Below are 13,057 nucleotides of genomic sequence, written 5' to 3' on the forward strand. Positions count from 1 at the left end.
AGATAGAAAGCTTCTGCACAGCAAAGTAAATAATCAATAAAACTAAAAGGCAATTGAGGGATGGGAGAAGATATTTTCAAATGACATATAAGATAAATGATTAGTATCCAAAATCTATAAAACACCTACCAAACACAACACCCAAAAAACAAATAATCCGGTGAAGAAATGGGCAGAAAACATGAATAGACACTTTTCCAAAAGGCATCCAGATGGCAAACAGACACATGAATAGATGCTCAACATCATTCCTCATCAGGGAAATACAAATCAAAACCACAATGAGATACAACCTCACACGTGTCATAATGGCAAAAATTGACAACTCAGGAAACAACAGATTTGGCAAAGATGTGGAGAATGGGGAACCCTATTGCACTGTTGGTGGTAATGAAAACTGGTGCAGTCACTCTGTAAAACAGTATGAAGATTCTTTAAAAAATTAAAAATAGAACTACCCTACAACTCAGCAATTTCACTATTAGGAAGTTATCCAAAGGATACAGGAGTGCTGATTTGAAAGGGCACAGGCACCCTGATGTTTATAGCAGAGCCATGAACAATATTCAAATTATGGAAAAAATCCAAATGTCCATGAACTCATCAACTGATGAATGGATTAAGAAGATGTACTAATGTAAAATGGGCGCCTGGGTGGCTCAGTTGGTTAAACTCCCACTTTTGGCTCAGATCATGATCTCACGGTTTGTAAGTTGGAGCTCCACATCGGGCTCTGTCCTGACAATTCAGAGCCTGGGGTCTGCTTCATGTTCTGTGTCTCCCTCTCTCTCTGCCCTTCCCCCACTCACACTCTGTCTCTCAAAAATAAACATTAAAACAAAAAGATGTGGGACACACACACATACAGACACACACAATAGAATTCTACTTGGCAATGAAAAAGAATGAAGTATTGTCATTTGCAACAATATAGATGGAAATGGAGGGTATTATGTTAAGCAAAATAAGTCAGTCAGAGAAAGACAGATATTATATGATTTCACTCATATGTGGAATTTGAGAAACTTAACAGATGAACATAGGGGAAGGGAAGGAAAAATAAGATAAAAACAGAGAGGTAGGCAAACCATAAGAGACTCTTAAATACAAAGAACAAACTGAGGGTTAAGGGTGACAGTAGGTTTGAAGGTGAGTTAAATCAGTGATGGGCATTAAGGCAGGCACTTTTCAGGATGAGCACTGGGTATCAAATGTAAGAGATGATTCACTGGGTTTTACTCCTGAAACCAAGACTACACTGTATGTTAACTAATGTAAAAAAAAAGCTGCATAAGGAAATGCAGGAATGCTAGACATCCTAGCTCTTAGCATAGATGTTTATGGGACCATGTTCAGCAGCTGTGGCCATAAAAGTACATCACACATCTTTCCCCCAAATACAAAACAAGCAGAGGAGGGGATTCAGAGGTCATTGAAAGGGATCCCTGGAGGATTTAAATCTAGGTAAAGTGTTAACATGGAGCCCCTAGAGGAAGAATGAAAATGGAAAGTCCTGCCTGCCCTTAGTCAATTTGCAAATTACCTTCTCCTGTCCTTATCCTTTCCACATGTAGGGTTTGACCTCTTTACATGTTTTTGGCTAATGCAATTCCAGAGTTTGAACTAGAAAACTTAAAGTTTCAAATATTTGGTAAAAAAAAAAAAAAAAAAACTCCAAAAGAAAAAACAACACCTCAATAAAAGAAGCAGGAAACAAACCTTTTCCTTTAAAGTGTAGAAAGCAGCCACTGTCCTGGGGCAGGTAGTAGTCCTGGAAATTGTTACACTTAAGGACATCTAATTTCAATGGTTGCTGCCATTCCTGTGAAAGTAACTTCAACCTCTAAATCTCAGTAATTCTGAGGGGCTGTCTCTTCTTTTTTACCCAAATTCATTATACTGAAATTAACCTGTTCTCTAAGAGGAATTTGGGAGGAGGGCTGGCTCTTCTCCTTCCTCCCACATACAATAGCTGATGACTCTGTAAGATTTCTTAGTTCAAGAAAGAATATGAGAGTCTGTACACCATTTAAGTTGCTGTAGGAAGTAATAGAACCAAACCAAACTCCTGGGCTATAAAAGAAAGAAGGCTTTAATATAATAATATTCAAATCTAGCTTTTACTATTTAAGATAAATATTGCCACTCCAAGTAGGTAAATAGATGGGAGGAAAAAGTGTCAAGGAGATGGGATTCATCACAGCAAGTGTCCAAGCTGCTGAGGAAAGGTTGCACTATCACTGGACATTCACTCAGTCCTGAGCTTGATTGTGGCCAATTCTTCTTGTTCTTGAGTTCCACTGGTCAGTTAGGATTGGGGCTCCAGCTGGCAGGACAGGATGTAGCTAAAGAGAGAATGACACCTGTGAGTCGACCAGGAGCTACAATTCAGGTGTCTCTCCCAGTGTTTTCCCAGTAGCTGGAATCTGGTGTTCCAGTGATCACCAGGAAACAAGGCTTGAGGCTGCCCAGGGAGCCATGGATGCAGGATCCCTAGAGTGGCCACCAGAAAGAGTCCACGCCTTTGCTCAGCTCCTGATGGGCCTCACCTCTCATCCTCACTGAGTCGCTCCACAGCCTGGAACCAGGCTCTAAACTGCTCCTTCGGTTCTAGAGTGTAGTTATCTGCAGCCACCTGGAGGAGCATGATCTCTTTCATTACTTCGTATTCCTAGGCCAAGAGAAGAACAGGATGCACACAGAGCCTGGGTGGGTTGAGCAGTGGGATAGGGGACCAGTCCTAGGTCTTTGCACATGTGGCAGCCTTCCTTCCCTGATAAATTCATCCAGTCTCAACCTGTTCGCAGAGGTGAGTATAAATAGCCCCTCCTCCTGCAGGAAGTTATCCCTGATGCCACTCCCCTGACTTCACTTACCAGATGGATGGGTCTTACACTTTTTCATTATCAAACTATTCCAGTAAATGTGTGATGGAGGGGATGAAGCCAAGAAATATTCTTCCCAGGGGCATCTCTGGTATCCACTCCCCTACACTTCCCTAATAGGAAGTGCCACAAATGCTCACCTTAGTTTTTTTCTTATGGTTGATCTCATCGCCCTAGAAAGCAAATAGCCAAAGTCCATCAGAAAGAGCCCCTTGTTATTGCTTGTTCCTTATACACATCCTTTCTCATGTTGTTCTCGTGCCAGGACACACTAGAAGACTGTCCATACACAGATAACAGGACTGGGATATAAGCCAGGCTCTGGGGTCCAGAGAAAGGAGGACATGGGGTGGACAGTCAAGCACCTTATAGCACAACCCTCTCTGATGACAGAAGGGGAGGCTGAAACCTCTGGGGGGAGGGGGCTGTTAGGCTATGTAAGTGCTTGCCGATGTGGAGGTGCCTGACTTTGCTCTCCCCCCATAAGCAGCCTGAGAGGGAGAGGCTGAGGTCAACTCAGACAAACTTCATGCAGCTTTGCATTCAGACAGTCTTGGGCACCAGGACCAGTGTCATAAGTGCAAACTCCCTTCACTCATCACTGAGATGAGAAACTCTAGCTCACAGGGGTAGCTGTGAAGCTCTCATGAGGGGAGGTTTGCCAAGTACTGAGGTCTCAGGACTCATTACAGGGGTTCTCCACTCCCAAACCTCAGGATTCTGGGCCCTCCTACACAATCTAGAGGTTCACTCACCTTCAGATAGTCCTCCATTGCAGTGTCCAGCATCACCATGTCAGTGAGGAAAGTGCCAAGGAAGGGGACAACACCCTGTGTCATTAGAGTAGGGGTGGGATGAGTCCCTGCTCTCAGGTGCACACAGGGACCCTCCCTTGAAAATGCTTCAGCCTCCTGGTCCACCCCAGGTTCTCACATGGAGCAGCCTAGGATCCCTAGCAGCCGCCTCTCAATTCCCCCTTACCCTCACCCTCCAAGGACATCAGACTTCTCCTAATCACCACCAGGGCCTGCTTTTAGAAAATCAAATTGTATGTAGTCCTAGGCCCCTCTCCACCCACAAATCCATTCTGCATCCAGCTGGATAGACCCTCCTCCCAGTCACTTTAAAATAAGAGTTTTGGAAGCTGTGGCAACAAGAGGAGGAGCTGGAGTAGAAAGGTCCACCTGTCTTGATCTGGAGGCCTCCAGCTGTCAGAGAGGAGCCCTTCTCCTCTCACTCTGGAGGCTCTATTCCCCAGGAACACTCACCTTCTTCTGCAGCCTTTTCTGGGCTCTCTGGCGGCTCATCATCAGGGTGGCCCATTTAGATGGCCGCTCCTGCAGGGGCAAGGACAAGTTCATTGAGACCATAATATCCTCAGTCCACTCCCCCCCCCCCACCATCTTTGACTTGAGACCCTGGACATCTGACCCAAGTCAGCTGGTACCAATGCTACATTATCCTTAAACATGCTGTGAGTGATTCTAGCACAATCTCAGCTCCAACATTCACTCCATGTGTGACCTTGAACTTGCAGCCTGGCCTTCCTGAGCTTGTTTTCTCATTGAGAAAAGTGAGAACACCACCTACATCACATGGTCTTCTGAGGACTCAGTGTCCTATTACTATCATTATTGTTTCCCTCCACCCATCCCAACCCCACTACTGAGCAGAGGGCTGTCCTCTGGGCTCTCAAGCTGTATACAGGTCCCCATCTGGACTAGCTGTTAATATGGAGAGACAGGGTGTCTATAGCATCTGGTTGAACAGCACCTTCTTGCTCCACCCCCAATGGAATCTTCACCCCAAACTGTAACCATATTCATACCAAAGGCTTCACCTCCCCAAGGAATGCTTCAGATCATTCCCCTACACAGCAGTCTTTCTTCATCCACTCAGGACCCTGTTCCCTCAGGCCCCACCCTCTCTCTTCCCAAACCTCCTCCTCCCATGATACCTTCAGGAACAGTTCCCTTCTCTGTGGGTTATCTTCAGTGCACAGCTTTTTAAATTTTTGAAAGCTCTTCCTGAATAGAGGAAAAAATGGCAGAAAAAATTATAGGAATCATGTGGCTTGAATGTAAGTCCCTCTTATTTGAGTACTCCAAAAAGTCAAACTGCCAGTATTAGGGTTTTCTCTGGATTCCTCTGAGAACTAAGGTGTTTGTAGGACATGGAGGGAGCTCTCATGTGAGTCATCCAGTGCCACCATTTCCATATTAATTGAGCAACTCTGTTTCAGTCAGGTGTGGTTTCAATTGGGCAGAGAGTTTTGTTGCTGTAAAGTAAGCGCTTGATAATATTTAATTTGGGTCAACTCAGTGCGTGATATTTAAGAAAAAATATTTCTGTAGCTGGAGTCAGGGTGGACTATTCTCCAGGGTGGGTTATAGACCTGTACACCAGCCCAGGTTCTATTGCCAGGGTTTGCTGCCTCCCAGGAGGGTCCCAGTTACTGAGGGGGAAAAGATGTGCATATGGGAAATCCCTCATCCACCCTGATCCTTCTATGGAGAGAGGCATACTCACCTGGAAACTTTCTCCCATGTCTTCTTCAGAGAGTAAATTGAGGCACTCTGCAGAGCAGAGAGGATGGCATGCAGTGAAGAGTAGTTCCGCATGATTTGACAGGCCTGGGGAGGGAAGAGAATGAGTGGTCATGTGGGTAGCAGGAGTCCTATTTGCTCTAAAGTATCAGTCTCCCTCAGTTTAAATTTTCCCTCCAAGATGACAGATATCCAGGTGCCTGCAGAAGGGCACATATAAGACCCAAAGAGTAACACTGCTGGGGAGAGGGAAGATTTTAGCTCATTCCAAGGAAGGAGCCAGGTAGGAACTGAGCGTTCCACCATTGGGACATGCAAGTAAAGGTCAGCATGTCCCTGGAGGGAAGAGCCTAGGGACTGTGCAGACCCTAGGGCTTAGACTAGGGACTCCAACCCTGAGAATTGATAAAGGAAATATCAGTTTCCAAGGCTCAGAAGAGTGACTCATCTTGGCCTCCCATAAAATACCTTGGCCACCTTTATCCAGTGCTCCACCACCATGGCCCTGTCCTGGGCTATCATTCTTGGGTTTCCAAGGCAGGTGGTGATGACACAGTTGACCACACTGTTAAATTGGGTGACGGTAGCACAGACTGTGGGTGCCAGGTGCTCATTACCAGGCTTATTCCGCTTGGACCAGATGGAGCCCAGGCACTGATGAGGCAGCACCTTCTTGAACAGCTCCTAGAGAATGGGGTGGGGAGGGTAGGAGTGTTCAGCCAGCCATTTCACATTCAGGATTAGTGTCCTAGGTAGGAGGTTACCAGGTCAGAGCTTTAGTTCCTGAAGCTGAGAATGTGGCCTGAGCCTGATTGGAATCCCTGGATTTCATTCCATTCTATTTTCACTGAGGGAGTCAAGTACAGGAAGACCTAGGAGTGAATACTGGCAGGGAAGGAAGGAGAGAATTTGTACCCTGGTCATCCTTGCTAACCCCAGCCTCTAGATGACAGTTCAATGTGACTCCTCACAAGGGGGCATTTTCCACTCCACCTGTTTTTCCCTTTGGTCCTACTCTCCTTTCGATGCACATTCCCCCATGACAGTTACAACCATAGGTTTCTCTGTTTCCCCTTGTAGTTATGTACATGTCAGATGCCTAATAAGTGCACAGGGTGTTAAGACTCCAAGGAAGATGGGTGGGTGACCCATGGACTTGACTGCACCCAGTGAGCTGTCTTCCTCCACCTGAAGGACCAGGGCCTACCCATTTTTCTAGCTGTTCTATCTCATTTAATCTACACAGTAACTCTGCATCAATTCTTATCAGTGCCTATCTCTACAGTTTGCAGCTGGACAGTGAAAGCTTGATTTAAGGACCTTGGCAGGGTAACATGGTTGATAAGTGGTCGAGCTGAAATTTGGACCCGGACTATAGTAGTCCACATCAGGGAAAGGCAGGTCTGGGTTAGCTGACGGCAAAAATGTAGAAAGTGCCCTGCCCTGTCCTGCCCTGAGAGCCCAGCTTCTTACCGCATCTATGTACGTTAGCTGCTCTGCCACCAGCTTGGGAGGGAAGTCCATGAGGCTGGGCTTCTCCTCATTCAGCTGGTTCTTTGGGGTCACATGCCCGTGGCAGGAAGGCTCTGGCGCTGGAGTTGGCTCTGTCTCTATTTTTAGAGCTGGAGTTAAAATTCTAAGTAAAGCTGATGATTGAGCTGATTGTAGCTGTGGACCTGGCACATATGCTGAAGAAGATGTTAGCACTTGTTCCAGTTCTGGAACAGCTGATGGAGGTGATGCTGGCTCTGACGCTTGAGGTGATGGTTGAAACATAACTGGCGCTGTCTCTAGTTCCATAGTAGACCCCTTTTCTGGCTCTGCAACTGGAAGGAGCCCTGGGGCTGGCACTGGACCAGGATAAAGAGAAAGGTTCATCCACATAACTGACTTTCCAGGTGCCTTCCCAAAAACAGGACAGGTACCATTGCTTTCAAAACAATATTCAGCCCATGAACCCCACCCCAGTTAGTCTTCCCAGATTTTAATCCCCTTTACCATCTGACTCTGCCTCAGTGGGCTCCAGAGTTTCCTGATGCACCAGGATAAGGGCGGTGTGGTTCTTCAGGTTCCAGTCATGCAGCTTCATATCCACATAGGCTGTCTTTACTTTGAAACTGGTAAAATTCAGAGACTGCCAGGTATCCTGAAATTTCTGGTCAGGCCATGTACTCAAGATGGGAGAGAGGGTGCTGGGTAGAGTCATGTGTGGAGAAGCATCAGAGGCCTGGCCTTTTATTCCACACTGTACTCCCACAGCATCATTATTTCTCTATGGATCCCAGAGGATGGCCCAGCCCACTTCCAACCCCGCCTTTGCAGTGGAAGGCCTAGTCATCCAGAAAACCTGTGTGAGTCTGGTTTTTTCACTGATACTCTTCTCACCACGGCCTTGGGCATAGTCAATGCCATCCTCAGTAAAGACCAGTAATAGGGCTTACGTTTGAGGCCGATTTATGAGCAGTCTTCTCACTACACCTTCTGTTCTTGGCCCTAGTTGCTGTGGTAAGCAGAGGTAGATATGGAGAGAAGCAGGCAGAGCCAGATAGAACAGTAGAAGGGATGGGTCTCTTAGGCACCAACTGAACCCAGACTGTGCTTTGCTTCCCAGTTTTGGGGCCCCATCCACAGCTCTCTTTGACTCATTTGCTTCTTCACAGGAAGCCCCCAAACATAAGCCCTCCTATGGAAATCAAGAGATCTGTGAGTTCCATGGTTCTGAAAGTCCTCCTCCAGCCACAACCCCTAAAGTCTCTTATGCTGCTCTGTGGATGCAGGAGGCCCTCCTACTGAACCTGAAGACCTGAACATGAGTATGTTTACTTGGTCTTGTAGTCTGTCATAATGGTCAAATAAGGGACAATCCTTTCATACCCAGAGGACGCCATGAAAATGTCACATATAATGAACCAAGGACATGAGTGTAGAGTGATTGCCTACTCTCTGACTAGAATTGACACCAAGGCATTGTGTCTACTTTATTCACTGAATTATCTTAGTGACTAGAAAAGTGCCTGCATTACTAGGTGATTAACATATACTGTTGATTGAATTAACCCAACCAGTACTTTTCAGATAACTGTGTGGGCCATGGGTGCCTCTGCCTGTCCCCCAGCAAGCCCTAGTCTGGCCATATAAAGGAAAAATACCAAGCCCAGCTAGATAGAATCTCAGAAGTCCTTTGCAAACAGGACAACTTCTGCTTTCCATGTCCTTTTCTAAATTCAGAAGTGCCACAGGCCTGCGAGGGTTGAGGTTGAGAGCTTCTTCACTGGAGAGAGAGAGAACTATTAAACCTAAAGATACTCAGCATGTCCAGCAGCCCTTTCTACAGAGTCAGGCACCAGATAAGCCCATGCCATGTTTTCTCCCATAGTTTACTACAGTTGACACTGTGAGGTTCATCCTCTTACCACCGCACTCCCAGAAGAGGAAAGTGAAGCTCATAGAGGTGCAGTGACATTCCCAAGATACACAAGTAGTAAATGGGAGGCTCCCCCCTGTGCTGTGTATGAGGCAAGCACTCACCTTTTGAACTGCTGTCCCAGGACTAATTGGGCCATGGGGAACACCTGGTATATGCAGAAAATGGTTGTGATGTTTGAGATGTTTCTATCCTGGAAAGGTGATTGTAGCAGGGACTGTAAAAAATTTTCCATTGTGCCTTCCTTGAGCTTCAGCATTGTACAGGCCTCATCCAGGGACAGGGTTGATTCCTTTTAACACCGGGTAGACAAGGAGGGGCATGTAGTCAGCTTCAATACCATGAACTACCAGGAAGATCAGGGTCTGGTTCTCAGACCAAAGACCCCCATCCCTTTGGGAACTTGTGAAAGAGAAGGGACTCGGGTGCCCACACAGAATAAGGTTCTAGGCTTAAAATTGCAATTGGTTTTATGGGGGAAATGATAAACCATTGGTAACTTCCAAGCATTCTCTTAGCTGAGCAACAATAGCACTTCTTTTAATAGCCTATATTAAGAGCATTATGCCAGTGAGTCATCAGTAAACATCCCTACTGTAGATATGAGAAAACAGAGGGTTAGAATTTCGAATGCTGCTCAAGATCATATAGGTTAGTCCTGAGAATTGTCAAAAGCATGGGCTGCATTTCCTCTAAGCTAATGAGGCTTGGTCTGTTCCTGATAGGGAGAAAGTTTCTGGGGGAAACCACCTTCTTCAGCAGGCCCCAGGGAGCCAGTCAATTGTAGTCTGGGTTCCAGGCTTACCCTGATCATCTCTGGGTCCCGAGAAAGGACATGAATCTGGACCTGTTCTCACCCTATACCAGCACTTGATGTTGTTGCTGGACTGATGCACCTGCTGCTTGTCAAGGGAGATGGAATTTAATCCTTAGAGCAGCTCATCAAAGATTTCCTGGGTGAAACTCTTAAAAGACAGAGGCAGGTATCTCAGCCAGGAGGCATCAAAGTCCTTCCACCCAATTAGTGCTTCCATGTTATGGCAGATCTAGCAACCTAAAACATTCTTTTAGGACACTTAAGATTTTCCCTGCATCACTGTTGACATGAAAACAGAATTGAATCCTGTCAAGTTCCAACAGACTTGAAAGGCTGAAACAGTGGCACACAACCTCCTTTATGGAATATTATGAAGACATATAAGAACACAGCTCATGACTTGGTGGGCCTACAATAATTTAATGTGTTCTGAGAGACAAGACATTACAGAAACATATAGAATGGCTTCATCCCACCCTTAATTTTGTGTTAAATCACCCTGTTTTGTGTGATGATATGTAAGGGCTTGGAGAAGTTCTGCAAGGACAGTGGAGCTGAGTGCTACCCAGGATATCTGGGGCAAGTAGGTAAAATAATAAAACAGCAGTAAAATGCAAAGATACTCATGGCCTCATGAAAAGTAAAAAATAAATAAATAAATAAAAATGATTAATTAAAAACATTAAATATGTTCTCTATCAAAATATAAAAAATAAAATACATACACAATACATGCATTCTCTACCATTCCAACATATGTAAAGAGTGTCCTCCTACCTTACCACATAGCTGGTGGCAGAGGTTTGGATATTCAGATTATTTTGTGGTTGGGCCTGTGGGACGCTCATGTGGAAATACAATGTGAGGGCCTCAGGTTTGGCCCCATATTTATGTGCAGGCCCTGGGTGTGAAAAACCCTCTTCCCATTCTTACCTCAGAGCAGCGCTGATTCTTGGTATCCTTCTGCACCTGACACTTATCTAGGGCGCTGCCGTAGTTGAAGCCATGGACCAGCTCCTCAAAGATATCTTGGGTGAAGCTCTGCAAGTACAGTGCCCCGTAGTCGGGCCAAGAGACCTTAGGGTCCTCCCTGGACATTGCCACAAGGGGACATCCCCATTAGAAATTGTGTTCTCTACAGTACAGGCTAAGAGGGGAAGCTGTAAAGACATCCAGCAAGGAGGAAACCAGAAGAAACTCTAGGGCTCGTAATTAACATATAGGTAGTTGAACTTGGTCCCCAGCAATTATCGTCTCCTGCCTGCCAAGACCTGGGGTATGAACATGAGAGATGTGCTAGGCTTTCAACACCTGACATCTTGCTTCTGCTCATGAAGGGCATAGCCCTCGTCCTCTGTCCCCTCCCCTGATCTCTCTCTCTCTCTCTCTCTCACACACACACACACACACACACACACACACACGAGGGGCAAGAGGTGTAGGCCTGCTCTGGGCAGGATCAGAGTTGTGGCATGCTCTCCAGTGGGCTGCCCTGAGCTACCTTGTGTTACCTGTGAGCGCCTCCTGCCAAATGACCAACAGCTTCGGAGATGAGGGCTGAGCTGATGTCTACAGTGACATAAAGGTTTCTCACTCTGGGCTTTCTTAAGCCCACATATCCTGAAAATGGGGATACAGCAACAGAACATTTTGTTCTCTAGAGTGACTCTGGGCAAGTGAGCTGGAAAGCAGGCCATCTCTAGAATGTGGGCACCTGGTTACCAGAGTTCTAAGTTCTGTTGAAGCCTATCACCAAGGAAGTGAAGTCACTTTTTCAAGATTCCAGTACCTGGGGCCCTTCTTTAAATGAGACCTATCTAGAACCCCTTATTGATAGTTGACTGCTTATCTTTCTCCTCCAATGTCATCTCCTTAACTGTAAACAATGAGTCAAAAATGCCATAGCCACAACTCCCTGGAAATGCAAGTAGGGTTCTAATTTTGAGGATACAGAACTGAATTCAGCTTTTTTTCTTTGTTTTACCAGTTATATGTCCTAACTCAATGTGTCTCTCAAGTATTCCATAGTTTCCTAATGTGCATGTTGGGATCAGGCTAGAATATACTTCCTAGGAGCCTCATCGGGTGTAAATGGATAATATATGGATAATATTTATAATATGTGTGGGCTGGGGCACCTGGGTGGCTCAGTCGGTTAAGCGTCCGACTTCGGCTCAGGTCACAATCTCGCGGTCTGTGGGTTCGAGCCCCGCGTCGGGCTCCGGGCTGATGGCTCAGAGCCTGGAGCCTGCTTCCGATTCTGTGTCTCCCTCTCTCTCTGACCCTCCCCCGTTCATGCTCTGTCTCTCTCTGTCTCAAAAATAAATAAACTTAAAAAAAAATTTAATATGTGTGGGCTGTTGTCCAGTGTATCTGAGGCCCAAAATCAAGTATGGAAGAATTAAAAAAAGGGGCGGGATGTGGCATGGAGTACTATTCAAAAGAGACATCAGTGTAGTAATGGAACAGCCACTCTTCCTCTTGGCCTTATTTTAATACGGGTCCCATGATGGGGTAGAATGGTAGTAAAACCAGTTGTTTCCTGTTGTATTTAGAATGAGACTCAGTTGTCTCATTTCAATCTATGAGGGGGCAGCCTTCACAATGGCTCCCCATGCTGACTTGTGGTATATTGTTTTGTAACTCCTAAGTGGCTAGCGACTGGTTTCTGACCGATAGGATACAGCCAATGTGATGGAAAGTCATGTCTAAGTTTCAATTTCAAATAGTCTTTCACTTCCTAGTTACTTCCTCTCATGTACCATTTCTCTCCTCTTTCCCTTTCCCTTTTTCTTTATCCCTTTTTTCTTTACCTTTCTTTAACCAAAAATCAAGTAGTGTTTTGAGCTGCCATTATATAGAGGCTCACATGGCAGAGAACTGAGGCAGTGTCCAGGCTGAAAGACACATAGGAACCCAGGCTCTGAGTCCAAATGGCATCCTGAATCATATGAGTCAACTTGGGAGAAAATATTCTTCCAATCTAGCCTCAGTTGAGGCCACAGCTGCAGCTTCTGACATACCCTGAGGCTGGGGAACCAAGTTAATATGTGCCTGGTTTCCTCATCCACAAAAAATTGTGAGGTATTAAATATATGTGTTTTACAGTGCAAGGTATTGGGACAATGCAGTAACAGAAGAGCAACAGATAACTTTCTACCAGGCCTCAGCACTTCTCCCTGCCCCTCCTCCCTCCCCTTTGCTCTCCTCCTAGTTTCCCTCCAGCCACACTGGCTGCCTTTTTCACCTCCTCTGGACAAACTGGCTTCTGTTAGTGAGTGTCTGAAGCAGTGGTAGCTTCTTCCTGACACACTGCACGATGACTTGTTCAAGTCTAGCTCCCTTTTGTCATTCTGTTCTCAGCAATGTCATCCCCAGTGAGGCC

The 13,057-nt window shown here is 45.8% G+C and overlaps 1 protein-coding gene across 2 annotated transcripts; it reads right to left on the reverse strand.

Annotated features, from left to right (window-relative positions):
• Nucleotides 1-2,074: 2,074 nt before the first annotated feature.
• Nucleotides 2,075-11,411, reverse strand: LOC122237278 (ral guanine nucleotide dissociation stimulator-like). Of its 2 annotated transcripts, none has more exons than XM_042981028.1 (13): nucleotides 11,184-11,411; nucleotides 10,606-10,713; nucleotides 8,960-9,147; nucleotides 7,430-7,623; nucleotides 6,905-7,281; nucleotides 5,900-6,115; nucleotides 5,415-5,518; nucleotides 4,843-4,912; nucleotides 4,154-4,222; nucleotides 3,641-3,715; nucleotides 3,026-3,058; nucleotides 2,550-2,671; nucleotides 2,075-2,345 (listed from the first exon to the last, which is right to left on the reverse strand). In XM_042981028.1, exons 1-13 carry the CDS (start codon nucleotides 11,367-11,369, stop codon nucleotides 2,309-2,311), a joined length of 1,779 nt encoding a protein of 592 aa, XP_042836962.1. In that variant the 5' UTR covers nucleotides 11,370-11,411; the 3' UTR covers nucleotides 2,075-2,308. The 2 variants fall into 2 exon arrangements, with proteins under 2 accessions (XP_042836962.1, XP_042836963.1); XM_042981029.1 differs by having other exon boundaries at nucleotides 11,174-11,262.
• Between the last annotated feature and the right edge of the window lie 1,646 nt (nucleotides 11,412-13,057).

The sequence above is a fragment of the Panthera tigris genome, chromosome A3 (assembly GCF_018350195.1).
Source record: "Panthera tigris isolate Pti1 chromosome A3, P.tigris_Pti1_mat1.1, whole genome shotgun sequence".
Lineage (NCBI taxonomy): Eukaryota > Metazoa > Chordata > Mammalia > Carnivora > Felidae > Panthera > Panthera tigris.